The sequence below is a fragment of the Molothrus aeneus genome, unplaced genomic scaffold, assembly GCF_037042795.1.
Source record: "Molothrus aeneus isolate 106 unplaced genomic scaffold, BPBGC_Maene_1.0 scaffold_71, whole genome shotgun sequence".
NCBI classification, from domain to species: domain Eukaryota; kingdom Metazoa; phylum Chordata; class Aves; order Passeriformes; family Icteridae; genus Molothrus; species Molothrus aeneus.
This window is the reverse complement of record NW_027099223.1, coordinates 449781-466555: the sequence shown is the minus strand read 5'-3', so window position 1 is coordinate 466555 and position 16775 is coordinate 449781. Positions and strand designations below refer to the sequence as shown.

Sequence of the window (16775 nt, the reverse complement as noted above, 5' to 3'; positions counted from 1 at the left end):
ACATTGCAAAAACAGTCTTTCAGGAAAAGAACACAGCAGCTTGGAGTTTCCCTTCCAAAGAGCTCTGAGCCCACTTCAGTGCATTTTCAATGTTCCCTTCCAAGGCAGCCTGAGAAAGGGCTCTTTATTCTTGAATTTCCTGAGGAGGTTCATATATTTGGTACAGCCCCAAGAAGGGCTTAGAGAGATTTCTCTTCTTGAAAACTTTCCTTGTTTCTTCATTGCTAGGTAGCAAAATTACATAAAAAAATTCTAGGTCCAAAGGGACAGTAGCAGTGCCAAGGTGAACACTTAGAGAGCTGAAAGACTAAAATCAGCATAGCCCATGATCTAAACTAAGCAATCAAAGGAGAGATGACAGGGACATGAAATGAGTACAGAGAATCTATTGGAGGGGAGGGGAGAGGGAGGGGAAAACTCTCTTTTGCATCTTCAGGTGTTGTGCCTTGTGGACAATCTGTGCACTCTGAGCACTTGGTGCTGGTAAGTACTGAATGTTTATTGGCACATCGTTATAGCTGTGGCCCTAAATCTGGGAGTATTTCTGTTTACCAAGGTTCCAGCAGCACGTCAGAGCAACAGAAAACAGGGGCTCCACACTGGGAGAGTCAGGAGAGCAACTTAGAACCACGGAGAGGACACAGGTGGTGGCACACCTGTGCTGGAGGGGGACAGGAGCTGAGCACGGGGCAGTGCAGGGGGATGGCTGGCACAGGGGAGGCAGCTACAGGGGCAGGAGCACACCGAGTGGCTGCTCAGAGCAACTCGTGAAGTCCTGAAACCCCTGTCAGCCCTCACTCGCTCCCACCAGGCATCCCACAGCACTGCAGAGCCACGTGTCACTCACACTCCTTACAAATACCCACATCCATCTGCTAACAAGGTGTTTTAAGCAAATTCCATTCACATCTGGAAAACATCTTGCACTACATTATTTAGTAAATCCTCTCCAATTTCATTTAAATGTATTTGAATTTGCATATTTAATCCAAACAATTGCAACTCTGAAGTTGATCCCTTTCTCAAATATTTAATATATACTTCATTATAAAATGATATAACACTTCTTCATTAGAAGTTTCTTTTTATCTCTTTAATTACTGAGTGTTCTTTTTATGTTCTAGAACCTTAATCTAATAACAAAACCAAAAACCTACAAGTCATGGAGCAGTTGATTAGCATGCACTGCATTCATTAAATTTACACAGAGCGTGCAGTTCCTCCAAGAGCTGATGTGACCTTGTTTGATACCATCACCTCATTTGGACTGCAAACAAAAACCTCTTCATAATTAAGTGATTTCTCAAAAAGCTGAAGTAATTTCTAGCTTCTGTGAAGGTTGCAAACTACAAAATTAGAAGTACTCATTAAAGATGCCCCAAAGTTAAAAAAACAGTCAGTGTAAATTAATTACTACTGTGGATACAAGCTAATTAGTTACCAGTACCTTTGAAATATATTTTTGGGAACAATTTATTGTAAAAACTACTTGCAAATCTTGTCATCCTTTGTCATTACCATTAATTGTTTACTGATAAAAGTAATAAGCCTGATGTTCTACAGACAAGTATGAATAAGCTATTTGCATTTAATACCATAATCATTTTGAATCTGCATTTTTATTTTGGTATCTGGACAGGTGACTGCAGAAAGGACAGAGAGAGTGTCAGACACAAAGATCACTGAAATCAAGGTTCATATTTCTAGTTGCTATCAGTGGCTTTTCTATCACACCCTGGAAGTTTTTGGATTGTTGTGCACATTTGTTGGGTATCTGCCTCTGCAGAGCTAGAAACTATACCCACTGGATGGAATATGTTAATATTTATTTAGGTAATATCTCCACTGAATTCAGATAACCTTTACTAAATATGTCTGATCATCACACAATCCGGTCATACTTTCATGACCGGTAAACTTATTTATTTGTATGGAAGAACAGCCTTTTTTCATAACCAAGCTGATAGATTAATGTGAAACTCTAAGTAACCGACAAAAACACCCCCTCACAATCTAAAAGGCTTTTTTAAAGAAAAATAAAAGACTTGAACATAACTAGAGCTGCTCTTCAGTTTTAATATGTAAATTATCCCTTAAATCTAACTTTTGAAGTCATCATTAATTGCCTCACAGGCCTCATTTTACATTAATTGTGCCTTCATAGAACACTCTTATTGAAAACCTAATACATGTAAAGATTCTTCACAAATTAAATTGTCATTAATTTTCTTCCTCTTTTAGCTAATTGCTTCATTATGTACTTTTTAAATTGTTTTGTTCTGCAGGGATTAATTTTGCATGTATCTTCATGAGCTGTGAAACTGTTAGAGTGTACTGTTAAACTATGCATGGTGTGCTGCTGCTTTGAACTGCAGGAACCACTCTCCACCTGTGTTACTTGGAGGTAACACATGGCAAGGGTCACTTATGGCCCCATCCAGTTCTCTGCCAAGTGTGTCCATCTCATTGCCAGGCACAGATAATAACCCACACATCAATCACTGCGTTGCCAATTTAATGTTATCAACAGGAAGTAAAAGAAATCACTTTTTGTCTTAAAAAGCACAAAAGGAGACTGAAAAACAGGATTGCCACTGGTTTAGTATTCATGGAGCAATGTACTGTGCTGGCCATCTTTTATGGCTTTACCTTTCTCTCCTTACCACAGCTACACTTAGCCTGATCAGTCTTGTTAATCTTGCACTGTGCCTAAAGCCTGATCATAGAATACAACATGCTGGGGTGGGAGGGACCCACAAGGATCATCAAAGTTCAATCACTGGCCCTGCACAGGACACCACAAGAGTCACACCACGTGTCTGAGAGCATTGCCCAAACACTTCAACTCTGTCAGACTCGCTGTGGTGGCCACTTCCCTGGGGAGCCTGTTCCAGTGCCCAGCCACCTCTGTTGTCACGGTTATATTTTATGAAACATCCCTTCACCAGGATTTTCTCCTGAGACGCTGAGAAGCCTCAGAAAAGAAATGCAAACAATAATTGTCTGATTGCTTGGAATGTGGTCTGGAGGTTGCTTATCAACAAGTGCATCTTTGATTGGTGCCATGTGAATTGTTTTTAATTAATGACCAATCACAGCCAGCTGTGTCAAGACTCTAGTCAGTCATGGTTTTTTATTATTCATTCTTTGCTAGCCTTCTGATGTCTTTCTCTTTCTTTAGTATAGTTTTAATATATCATTCTCATATCATATAACATAACATCATAATATAATAAATCAACCTTCTAAAATATATAGAGTCAGATTAATGTCTCACCTCATCCTGGAAACCCTCACACCTGATGCCCTCAGGACAGGCCTGGCCCTCCTGGCTGTGCCTGATGCCTTCAGGACAGGCCTGGCCCTCCTGGCTGTGCCTGATGCCCTCAGGACAGGCCTGGCCCTCCTGCCTGTGCCTCAGGACAGGCCTGGCCCTCCTGGCTGTGCCTCAGGACAGGCCTGGCCCTCCTGGCTGTGCCTGATGCCCTCAGGACAGGCCTGGCCCTCCTGCCTGTGCCTCAGGACAGGCCTGGCCCTCCTGGCTGTGCCTGATGCCCTCAGGACAGGCCTGGCCCTCCTGCCTGTGCCTCAGGACAGGCCTGGCCCTCCTGGCTGTGCCTCAGGACAGGCCTGGCCCTCCTGGCTGTGCCTGATGCCCTCAGGACAGGCCTGGCCCTCCTGCCTGTGCCTCAGGACAGGCCTGGCCCTCCTGGCTGTGCCTCAGGACAGGCCTGGCCCTCCTGGCTGTGCCTGATATCCTCAGGACAAGCCTGGCCCTCCTGGCTGTCCCTGATGCCCTCAGGACAGGCCTGGCTCTCCTGGCTGTGCCTCAGGACAGGCCTGGCCCTCCTGCCTGTGCCTGATGCCCTCAGGACAGGCCTGGCCCTCCTGGCTGTGTCTGATGCCCTCAGGACAGGCCTGGCTCTCCTGGCTGTGCCTCAGGACAGGCCTGGCCCTCCTGGCTGTGCTGATGTCCCCAGAACAGGCCTGGCCCTCCTGGCTGTGCCTGATGCCCTCAGGACAGGCCTGGCCCTCGTGGCTGTGCCTGATGCCCTCAGGACAGGCCTGGTCCTCCTGGCTGTGCCTCAGGACAGGCCTGGCCCTCCTGCCTGTGCCTGATGCCCTCAGGACAGGCCTGGCTCTCCTGGCTGTGCCTCAGGACAGGCCTGGCCCTCCTGGCTGTGCTGATGTCCCCAGAACAGGCCTGGTCCTCCTGGCTGTGCCTCAGGACAGGCCTGGCTCTCCTGGCTGTGCCTCAGGACAGGCCTGGCCCTCCTGGCTGCAGGGCACTGCTGACCCACATTCAGTTTGCCATTGGCAGGACCCCCAGGTCCCTTTCCACAGCACAGTAGCCCAAATTCTATCAGTACTATTAAAGACTGAGGCAAGAGCTCCTGAAGAATTCCCTGTTCAGCCAGGCTGGTCTTTTGCCTCACTGCCTTGCCTTACAACATAAGGTGCTGTCACACACATAAAGGTGTCTGGCCTTCACACCTGTGACCTGAACATGCTGCATCCATCCTGGTGAACCCATCTCAGTCATCTACTCACTTCTGTACTACCACAATAACCCCTTGCTCTCCCTCACTGGTCTTCCTCTAATCTTTGTTAGATTACTAAATCAGTCTTGCAATATTAAAATATCTCAATGAAATTAAATACTAGAGGAAAGCCACAAATATGGAATCTTCCCAGCTTAGGCCGTGAAGACTTGGAATATAAGAAGGTACAATGGCAATTACACTATGACTTGAAAGTGCAGAGAGCATTAAACATGAGGCTAATAATGCACTAATTAACTTGCATCTCACCTGAGTCCATTGATGTGTAAGTGTATATTGAGTTAAACTGTTTTACTATTTCCCATACCACTATAAATAACACTTTCCTCTCATAAAACATAAATATATCTATATTACTTCCCAGTTGGTAATGTGCAACTACACATGCACAGTTGGTGAAAAAACACTTGTGAGAAATCTCCAAGTGCCTCCTCATCCTTCCTTGTAGGGTATAGTGATGGCCCATGTTAGCTGCTGCTGTAATACTTTTCTTTCCTGTGGGAGCAGCTAATAAAATGTTCTCTCCCCAGAAATAGCAAAACCACAAAACTGATTCACTAGTAATGTATAATTACACGCGCTGTAGCTGCAGATTACCTGCTGAGGCATTCATAAGAACAGAGGGAAAAACAATTATTCCAATGTAGGAGTGACTGAAACCAGAGCAAGCCAAAAAACTCAGTAGTGTCATGACTGGCAGAATTTGGAGGCATGGCAATTACTTGTTTTGTTCTCAATAGAGCCTTTCTTTTTTTAACCTGTTGGAATTACAATCCTGTAAATAGAGAATTTTAGCCTGTGTCATCTTGGGATTCAAATTGTTGACACAGTGAGGTACTTTGCAAAACAAAATTAACCTCAGGAATAATCCTGTGCACACAGATAAGCCACTGCTGGTTACACAGGGTGCTAGGCAAGTGCTTATGCCACATTTGCACTGCTAAGGAATTATTTTCGTCTTGGTGAAAGTGTGAGCTATGAAAATCATTGGCTACATCTTGTAAGAAGCAACATTTGGTCAATCTTTACAATCTTTTTCTTTCAGGCTTCAATCTAGAAATTGTCTCCTCTTAATTTCACAAAATGGATAAAAGCAAAATAAACTTCTCTCTATTTAAAGCTTTAATGCAAATTTAAAGAGAAATCATTATATGAAAAAGCAGTATTTAAAAGTTACCTCAGAGTAACAACTAAGGCTATTTCTATTTTTGGACTTCTCAGCCCTTTGCCTTTACACATCACCAACCTTGTACTGTTGAGCAGCACTTGTGATCACGTACTGAGGATGTTTTCTGGAGAGCAAATCATTCCCTAGTGGCAAAGGATATTGGCCTTCTTACTGAAAACAAGCTAAAAACATGGCTTTAAGACTACAAGAAGTGATGATAGCTGCAAGTGCGAAAATGGGGAACATCTTGATTAATTTTCCTGAGGCATATTTGGGGAAGATCTCTATTGCTCAGTGGAGTGCAAGGGAGGTAAGCCCAGCAACAAGGACAGAAAGGGACACCAGGCACACATGGCACAGCCCACTACTCCCTCTCCATGCAAACAGTCCCACAACACAGCAGTTTGGTGAAAAATCCCTTCATCTTCTTTGTTCCTTTGCTGACATTTCTTCTACCTCTTGGTGTGAGAAATGAAACCCTGGAGATGAGAGCTCTTTTTCAGAGAAGTAATTGCTAGTTGGTGTTAATGACGTTGATAGGGTCTTAATTTGAAGTGTCGGTCTGTTGTTAAACATTGAATGTTAGAGTTCTAGGACTTGCCTTGAGTTGCTGTTGTTCTGTGTTACCATTTTACCCTGTATTTGTATCTCTCTCTGTCATACTCTGTATTTGTGCCCCTTTCCATCTCACCTTAGATTTGTATCCATTCCTGTCAGGAACCACTTCCCCTGCTCCCAGGAGGCCTTGCATCTGGACTGAATTTAAATGAGAGGCCGTGGGAACTATATGAACCCTCTCAAAACAACCAACATGAACTCTGACTTTAACCCACCAGAACCACACTAAATCACCCACCCTTGACCAGAGCCGGATTCCGTCCTGCCACCATAATTTTAATAGTGCTCATCTTGGATGATACCCCTGGACTACAAGCCAACATCATCTTCCTAAGGACTCTCTTGAGGGTGGAAGCCCCAGCTCTGCCAAGAGACAAAGCTGCACGCACCCTCCTGCTGCACTCCTCCTCCTCCTCAGCATCGTGCTGTGGGAGCAGCGGCGCTGTGCGCGACCCCTCGGGTAATAAAGGCCTTTTTAAAGGAGTCTCCTGGCCATATTTATCACACTGGCACGCCAGCCTGTCAATCTGCCTAACAAAACAGTTTGTGAGGCAGCAGGGCAAATCACTAACTGATTAGCATTACAATTAACCCTGTATTTGAAAGACAATAAAAGTTTACTGAAGCAGAGGTGTTCAGAGGCAGCAGTGTGGGGCAGACCACTGTGCTGGCAGGGCCAAAGCACTGGTGAGCTGCTGCAGGAACTAGAACAAGAGCATGGCAAGGAGAAGGAGAAAATGTAACCCAGTGTAGCCTATGTGCTGTGAAACTTCACTTGAGCTTGAACACTGTTGGTGCAGTCTAACATTATCCTCATCCTAAACCCAAAACACAGCACTGTACCAGCTTCTAGGAACGAAATTATCTCCACCCCAGCCATGGCCAGGACAGCTGTGCAAAGGCTTTCCTTAATTAAGTCAGACATCTATTTACATGCAATATAGTCCCAGTTTCGTGTCATTTATGGCCTGTGTTAGGAACACCGACAGGTAAAATTGCTGGAAACTTCCAGGTAAAGAGGAAAAGGGTGAAATGTTTCCCCATAAATATGGAGATTTGGGGCCGAGTGTAAGTACCTTCACTTGCCTGTGATTAACAAAAAGAACACTATCCCAAGGGCAATATTGTAAGAAAGATCTCAGGTGAGAAACAATCAGGATACACACACACTGTGGACTGGAAATGGCTGGAACATGTAAGCAGCCATCAGTTTCTAGGCACCAAATGGGAGAGACTCACTTAACTAAGAAGCAGTGAAAAATCACGATCCCAGAAGCATGTTGTGGGGAGGAGGTTAAAGAAAAGACAAGATAGGTAAGACCCAAAACCACATTAATAAACCCCAAACAAACAACAAACCAAGACCCAGCCCAAAACTAACAAACAAATATTAACTTCTGGAATTCAAAAACAATAGATCAGAGAGAGCCATGACAGACTTCACATCTGCTTGCTTTGCCACAGAGGGACCTTCATGGATGGAAAATACCCCAAAGAACCCTAGGACTATTTTTTGCTCAAGTAACTAATTTCTCCATCTCTATTCATTAACTGCATTCCTCCAGTTCTCCACCATCAGAAACAGCATGAGATTCACAAAAGGTCTGCAGACAAACCACCAGACTAGCAAGAAATGAAGCAATTTCACTACAGAAATATACTACACAAAAGTAGTGCGCCACACTCAGTCTAACTATAAATGCAATTTTCCTCCTGGGTCAGCCGATGTAAAGTCCTGATATAGCATTTAGTTGGAACAAGACCCAATCCCTTAAAGAGCTTTTACCTTCTAATAAATTTTCCTCTTACCCACTTAAGAGGGCCATTATATCCTAGAGAACACAAATTCATCTGCAAGCACAAAGTCTTTGTGACACACAGAATTACTCTAAGTCAAAGCCTGGGCTTGCATTCCCATGACTCTGATGATGACTTAGTCTGGGACCTGAGGCAGATCACTGAGTATTTGTTAGGGCATCCCTAAAAGTGGCACAAATAACTTCTTGTAACAGATATTCCAGAGCTTTATCAAGCATGTAGGCTGCTTTAAAAGACAAAAGAATTGCTACAGGGTTGCTTTTGATAGAAAATCTTCTTCTGACTTCAGTAGGAATTGGAAGAGGCCTTTAAGAAGCCTACTGCAAACCAGACATGAACCATGCAAAGCAGAATCTGGCTGAATGAATGCAACTGATTGCAGAGGATTTGTAGGGTCTTCCACGGCCACAAGAACTGCTTGTGCAGGCCCAAGCCAGAAGCTGAGCCCAAATGACACTGAGAAACACCAGCCTTACACTCACATTCTTTTAAGGCAGTTACCAACACAGTTCCTGCTTGGTCACATGGATGAAAATGTGATTCCAATCTGCCCTCTAAAGCAACCTGGTAATTTAAAAGCACACTTAAGTCCATTCAATTGGGAATGACTGAACAAAAAAGAAGCACCACTCATTCTAACTTGATTTTATAAATATGATGCTTCTTCACAGTAAATGAATCTTTCTAAACCCCAGTTAAAATGATTGAACTGCTCAAAGAGGATTCTATTAAGTCTTGCATCAACCAGCCTGCCTTTTTTGTCTTATGAGGCAAATAAACAGATTTACAAGAAAACATTTGGTTGAAGAGTAAAGAGTTTCTTCTAAGAATCAAATCCATTCGTGTTTTGAACTCATCTGCCAGCTTCTAGCTCAAGGCAAAAGATTTCTATTAATATTTATTTAATAATATATGTTTAGTATTTTACAAATGCTGTTACAAATCCATAGACAAGGGTAAAAATCTTAGTAGTTAAAACAGTATTCCAAATCAGAGACCAACAGAGCTGAGTAGCAGCTCTGAAGCAAATTCAGAATCAAGAGAACAATCCTCCAAAGTCCTGCTCTCTGTGGCTTGTAATGGTTTGCCAGCAATGGATCCTTCAAATACAGTTTCCAATAGTTGGTGATTTTCTTGCACTCCTATAACATAAATAACTAGATATTTGTGCAGATGATGAGGTGACAAACATAACTCCTGGGTGAGGATAGTGGGAAAAGTCTCCATTTGTCAGGGTCTAATTCCTCACAGAAGTTTTACATCCTCTGGAACAAAATCAGTGATATATGGACATGGGACCATGTTCTACCCACTGTGTTTAAGATAAACAGGTAGCTCAAATGATTCTAACATGTGCTATTTCTGCAGTCAAAAATAAACTCTCCAGTTCCTCTAGATGTTTGCTCTTACAAGCTTTTGCATAAAATTTCCCTAGCAGGCCATTTTGGACAGACAGTGTCTGCTTGTCCATTATCCTGAATGATAATGCTTTTCACACAGCAGAATAGTAAAAAAATCTAGATACTTCTTTTAAAAAAGGAAAATGACAATGAAAGAGGAGGTGCAGTGAGCCTACATAGTCACAGATTGGAGAGCAGCATTTTAAAAGGCAAACATTATTCATTGCACTAATACTGTAATTACAATGTCGTTTTTGTAGAACAATGACTATTTTGATTAAGGCATTCATCAGCAGCCCCACAGCTGAAAGCACCACAAGTACTGTAGAGATGTTCCAGCGCCCAACCACCCCTGTGAGTGAAAAACCTTTTCCTGATATCCAACCTAAACCTTCTGTGACACAACTGGAGGCCGTTCCCTTGGGTCCTGCCCCTGGCCACCCGAGTGAAGAGATCAGTGCCTGCACCTCTACCTCCCTTGGTGAGGATATTGAAGACCACACTGAGGTCTCCCCTCACTGAGTCTCACCCTTGTATGATCTCAGACACACTGAGGATTGTGAGAAGAGCATTAATAAACTGTTAAACAATCTGTAATTTATTACAGCTCTGTAATTTGCTTTCATACAGGCAGATCCAAGCCAGCATAAATTCAGATAAGGAAGCATGTATTATGTTACCTTGCACACTACAATCTGTTACAGATGAGAGTATTTTATGTAGGTCAGGCACTGCTTCCCTGGAGACAGAGAAAAAGCCATAAGGAAATCAGAGCAGTGTCAGGCCTTATTTCAGTGATCCAGCATACTCCAAAATTTCAATTATGCAGAGATTGTGTCTCTCTGGCCTTGTCTACCAACATACCAACATCAACTCCTCCAAGGCTAAGTGCTGCAGCCCAGACAGGATACATCTCATGATGCAAACCAAGAGACAACTCCTTGCACTCACGAGGAAACAATAATGTTTTGTCAGTTGGAAAAAGAACAGAAAAATCAAAGTGATGGTAATTTTCAACTCATTGCAACACTGAGCTGCAAAATAAGTTTTTGGGAGCAGAAGGCAGCTCTCTGGCCCTTACAGTGAGAAGAACAATGTTATTAAAGAAGCAGTCTTGCATTTCTCTCTCCCTTTCCTTAAAAAAGTGAAAGAGGGAGAGAGAAAGCTGAAAGAGGGTCCGTGCTTCACTCTGGCTGAAAAACCTCTTTATCTCTAACAGGCAGAAGAAAAAGAATTTCAAGTAACCCGAAATAAAAAATGAGTATTTTTTGTTATATCTTGCTGTCTCAGGAAATAATTATATATTCTTACAGTAAGTTCCCCTTTTTTTGCTATTGTACAACGGTATGCTTATATTCTGGCAGCTAAAAGGCTCAAAACACAATGTTACCTCTCCCTTACATTTCCTAGCAGGGCTCAGAATTTAGTTTTATAACACACCACCCCATTTTTCACTACCATTATCTACCTAGGAATTCCACTCTTATCAAAAACCTGAGAGATTCTCAAAGAGAACAGAAAGGTGTTTAACTGTGAAGAGATACAGAAAGAAGTACACAAATCACACACAATACTGCATTATAGTAAACAGGTGAAGAGTGTACAATGGAAAAAGAAAACATATGCACTCACAATATATTCACATTATGAATACCTTAATTCCCTTATGTCTGGAAGGCAGCATAAATGCCCCTATATTCTACTTTGCTCCACAGTGATTTTCCTAATTCAAATAAACCAAATAAACTAGAAAGGTTTTTCTCATCACACCTGCGAGAAACTTTTCTTACTGAGTCTGGGACCACAGGTAAGCAGGGAAATTTAGCTATCAACTCTGCAAAACTCTGTTGAAAGAACAATCCTAAATTCTACACATCTACTCTTGTCCCAGATTAAGTTCTGTAAAGAGAGCTATTGCTCTTTTTTCCCTCCTCTCTCCTCAAATAAATGTACATGTCTGCAGAGCTGTGGATCTCCTTTTCATGCCATCATCCATGGTTTGGACTGCTTTCCCCCTCTGCAATAAGAAGTAAGCTATATTTTAAATGTAAGCCACCAGTATGGGCTAATTGTTTTCCTTACTTACCCTGATTCCAAGCTCCACATTCTCTCCTCCATATACTTCCATGCCTTCATCCAGCAATCCAATCTCTTGGAAGTATTCTCTGTCTACTATGAAGCATCCAATCAGTGCAGGACTTCTGGAAGAATAAATCATCAGCAACCAAAATTAGCAGATAAATTATGAAGAATTTTATTTTTCAGGCACAGATTGTATTTATCATTGCTAGGTAAAATGATGCAGCAAAACAGATTCTTAAGAAAGTATTTCTCAAAGAGCTTTATTGAGCCTTGCCTTCTGACATTCCTAATTCTAAAGTGAAATGAGCACCATTGAAAGAAATTAGAGACAAATTATTGGACATAAATACTCACCAGAGCAGTAAGGATTTCAGCGCTAGTAGTGTGAGATCCAGGTGCCCCAGTTTTGTTTCTGGGGCACCAGCCAGTGTAGTCTCTGCCCTTGCTAAGTCCTCAAGGCTCTTGTCTGTGACAATTGCAAATGATGTGCAGTTCTGTGTGTTTAGCCAGAAGCCAGGTTCAGCTAGAGCTAAAAACTTGTGTCTGTAAGCTTACCTAAAGAAAGAGATTATTTCTTGAATAGGACCATCCAGATAAATTTTTTTTAATACAGAATCAAGCAAAGCCTGCCTTTACCAGCATAACATTAGTCCATTATCCTGAGCCAAACCTAAACAAACCACATCGCTTTACTGGATCAGTAAACTCTACTTATGTCATGGTGGGAACCAACCAATTTTTACTACACAGAGCAAATTTTAGTCAGGTAAGAGTTCAGCCACAGAGGGTACAATTTCACCTTATGAGTAGAGAAGGATACAGAGTCATTTAGCCTTTTCATTTTTCTCCTACCTTATAATCCACAATTGCAAGAAATAAATATGTGTTTTCAGATTATTATGCTGGCACTCTGGTAATGACAAGATATTAATTAGCAGTACAGGAGAAATCACCCTGCTTTTATGGAGAACACTCAAGCTACAGCTAGTGGACACATCTGCTTTCAAACAGATCATAGGCTGTCTTAATCACAAATTGTACAGTTCTACAGAAATCTATATATTAATGCCTCCAAATGCTATAGTACCCGTTTTATAACAATGAAAGACCATCTTTGATGTATTTATTCATGAAGAAAACAGCAGTTAACATCAATACAAAACTTATGCTTCTTTTATGATAAGGTCCTTTTGCCTTTGTTGTTGTTTTTAAGTGTTTCTCAGTGCATCTGCTTCCCTTTGCTATAATTCTAAAAGAATAATGGAGGCACGATAGAAACCATCCATCAAGACACATGGCTTTGTTTGTTGGTGTGTTTGTTTTAATTATCCAACACACACATGCAGCATATTGCACTGAATTAAAAAATGTGCCAGGGAAAGAGCTAGGGAACAAACCTGAAATTCATAAAGTACACGCACTGCCCAGTCCTCATATGGAACAGAGTTTGGGGGTAAAATGGAAAAGTGTATTCGCTCATTACTTTGTGTTTCACTACTTTTAATTTTAAAAATCATAATGGTTACTCCCTATAATTAATCCCAGGATCATAGAATGGCTTGGGCTGGAAAGGACTTTAAAGATCATCTCATTCCAAACCCCAGCCATGAGCAGGTACATCTTCAAACAGATGAGGTTGCTCAGAGCCCCATTCAGCCTGGCTTTGAACACCTCCATGAACGGACATCCATAACCTCCCTGGCAACCTGTTCCAGTGCCTCACCACACTCACAGAGAGAATTTCATCTCAATATCTAACATAACCCTGCCTTCTGTCACTTTAGAGCTGTTCCCTCTTGCCCTATCACTACCTACTTTTGTCCCTTACCAGTTTTCTTGGAATCACCATTTAGGTACTGGAAGGTGCTGTAAATCTCCCTGGAGCCTTTTCTTCTCCAGGCTGGACAACCCAAACTCTCTCAACCTGTCTTCACAGGAACATTTTTATCGTGTCAACAGAGTTCATTAACAGCAATAACTATTTCTAATGCTGTGGAAATTAACCCCTTTTTACGTTTGTCTTTGGCAAACCTGTTAATTTTTATCTCCTGCTTTCCAATTCTAGGTTCTGTTCATAGGTCAGTGCAGTTCAGAGTGTGTTAAACTGACGGAACCTGAGAAAAGTGCCTGCCTGCAAAGATAGCTGCTGGATGAAAAACAGCTGCCAGTGCTGTTTGAGGTTCTGCTTTCAGGAGGTAAGAACAGCATTCACACTTTCTTTCTGCAGGGAGCTGGAGCGCAGGTACCAGTGCCCTCCTTGGAATGAATGTGTGCCTACAAGCAAGGCCTGTACTCTCAGCAGAGCTGCTCAGTGGGTTCAGAGGGTACTACTCCCCTCCCTGAGACAAAGGTATTGTTCTGTACCAGTCTGACAACACTCTGGACATGGGAACAAAGTACAGACCCAGACTGTCCCAAAGCAAGGACCCAATACAGCCTTTGCTCACAGTGTCAGTGACCAGACATTAACTCCTGGCACACAGCACAGCTGTGCACCTATGTGACAACACTATAGAGAATACAGCTGTCAGGTCAGCTCTGCTTATGCAATGTAACTGCAAAGAAAATTCCATTTCTGGCCTGTAAGCACTAAATTAGCAGGCAAGACATTTGGAGAATGGAGTGCTGCTGAGCAGCCCTGCCTACCATTCCACTTGGGCAGGAAACCTGTTTAAAAAGATCTACTGAAAACGAAAGTTTCCTTTAAAAACATCTACTGAAAACAGGAGTTTTCTTGATGACTGTGTAGGCATCAAGGACATTTAAGTATTTGAAGTTTACAGTCAGTAAAACCTATCACACAGCTGAGCCCACTTGCCCCCTGTCACACCCAGGAGAGCTTTTAGACACTGTAATTTAGTTATTTATTACCTTATTGGAGCAGTTGTGTTCTCCAGTTTCCACCAGGACTTAGGAGGGTTCAGATACCTGCACCACAGCTCCCAGTCAAAGCCTTGTGCTGAGAGGGGATACTCCTCTATTTCAAAATTATCGTACTTAATGCTATCGAATGATGGAGAAATTACTCTTTTTCTGTTTTCTTTTATCCTGGTGAGCACTGGTTCAGCCCTAAAAAAATGAAATACACTGTTAAGATTATACCAATGCAAGCATAGCACTGATGGAAATCATGGAGTAGTTTGGTTTGGAAGGAGCCCTTAAAGAGTATTTAGTCCACCACCAAATAAACAATATAGCAGCTAATGCTGTATTTTTCAGAAGGAGCAAAGTCTAAAGCTGTTACCCATTCAGAGCCCTTTCTGCCCCAAAATAATACACGGCAACATATTCTCTAGGACGCTCTGTTGTTAACCTTGATTTGAGCTGGTGGATGGAAGAAATGAGTATCTGCATATCATAGAGCATTTATATCCTTGCTACCAAGTAATGATAACTTCAGGCTCTCAACACTACCAAGGACATCAGGAGCAGAGTTAATAATAGATCTATCCTAGAGAGAGAAGCTCTTGCCTTTTTGCCTCACTTTTACTTAAGGAGCAAGGGAGATATTAAATCCAGACTGAACATGTTAAAATACATTATTTTAGTTATGTTTACTTTTGCAGAGTGGCCAAAATAACCAAAATAGCGCTTCTTTGTTTACATTGCAGAATGTAAAAGAAACATAATATTTTTTAATGAAGATACATTCACCCTCATGGGCAAAGGGCTACATTACTGGAGCAGATTTTTAATGTGCAGTTTTCTAATATGATTTAACTACCTTGTAATTAGATCAGCAGATTACTCAAACCATAAAAATGTATCTAGATCATATTACACAGCACAAACACATTTTTCCTGCTTGTGTCCATGATTATGTCTGAATTTTCATTAAAAAGCTCAAAATTCTAACTCACCCTCTAAATGCACGTCAGTAATTTACCACCAGTGCTTGGAAAAGGTCCCTGGGTGAGAGAATGGAAGGGGCACATACCAACCCACGTTGAATTCCACATGGGCATCGAAGAGAGTGACGACTGGTGCTGTGGCTGCTCTCCAGCCGCTGACTCGGGAGCGGATCAGCCCCTCCTGCCTGCTGTGCCGGACAACCTCGATGAAACCTGGCTTGTGGGCATTCACCTCATCAACATACTGCTGCAGCTTCTCCTTGAGCTCCTCTGTAGAAGGGCAAGAATCGGGCATCAGCAAGAGATGTCAGCTTGACAAGGTGTAAAAATCCGCGCTTTCTGTTGTAGATGAGCGACCCCCATCCGGGGAATGATGTGCTCTGACTCCATGATTCCAGAAGGCTGAACAAATGCTTTATTAAGCTTTATTAAGCTGTATTATATTACACTAATACCATATTAAAACTACACTAAAGAGATACCAAATACTACTAAAGAAAAACACATGACTCTCTGGAGACAGTCACAACACAGCTTTGCCCCAATTGGCCAATCAATCCAAACAACCCTCGCTGGTGTCCAGCTCACAAATCACTTCTGGTAAACCATCTCCATGACACATTCCACATGTTCCAAACAGGAGCAGCAAGTAGAGATAAGAATTGTTTTCTCTTCTTCTCTGAGGTTTCTCACTGCCTTCCCCAGGAAAAATCCTGGGAGAGAGAATTAAATCTCTCTTTGTTCAGAGAATGCCAATACCACACTTTCAGTAAAACAGGAGTAGCCTTCACACGGCTACTCAGAACTCTCAAATAGTCAGTCTAAAAGGAGGCAAACAAAAAGGAGAAGGACCATGAAGTATTTAGCAATAAAAAAATTTCAGATATAACTATTTAGCCTACATGACTGCCATCAGAATCCTGGCACTGTTTACCAGTAACAAGCCACAAAATGAAGTTTCATAGCTACATAAGAGTATATTATTTTACTGTAACAAAAAACAAGGCACCTGTCTTATATTTCCAGGAAAAAAAATAAAAAGCCTAAGTATTTTCCATGAATATTCTCTACCAATATTGCAAGAAAAAAAGAGAACTAAGAGTAAAAGGCATTATTTTTCTCTTTCCATTTTTCTTTCTAAACTTTGACAACTGGTTTCTGTCTTGACTAAAAAGTTCAACAACTTTCGCTCTTAGAACAAAGACAAGTAAAAGCTCTAGAGAAGAATCATTCCTAATTAAAGTATAATAACTCTTAGATCAACAGCTGTTATCTC

At 42.0% G+C, this 16775-nt stretch overlaps 1 protein-coding gene across 1 annotated transcript in view; it reads right to left on the bottom strand.

Annotated features, from left to right (window-relative positions):
* The window catches only part of LOC136571149 (polypeptide N-acetylgalactosaminyltransferase 18-like), a 79915-nt gene that overhangs the window by 55918 nt on the left and 7222 nt on the right, over positions 1-16775 (bottom strand). The window contains exons 5-7 of the mRNA XM_066571508.1: positions 15586-15769; positions 14520-14717; positions 11653-11767 (exon numbers count right to left, since the gene is read on the bottom strand). Of these exons, the coding sequence (XP_066427605.1) occupies positions 11653-11767; positions 14520-14717; positions 15586-15769 (497 nt within the window). The remainder of the gene's footprint in view (positions 1-11652; positions 11768-14519; positions 14718-15585; positions 15770-16775) is intronic.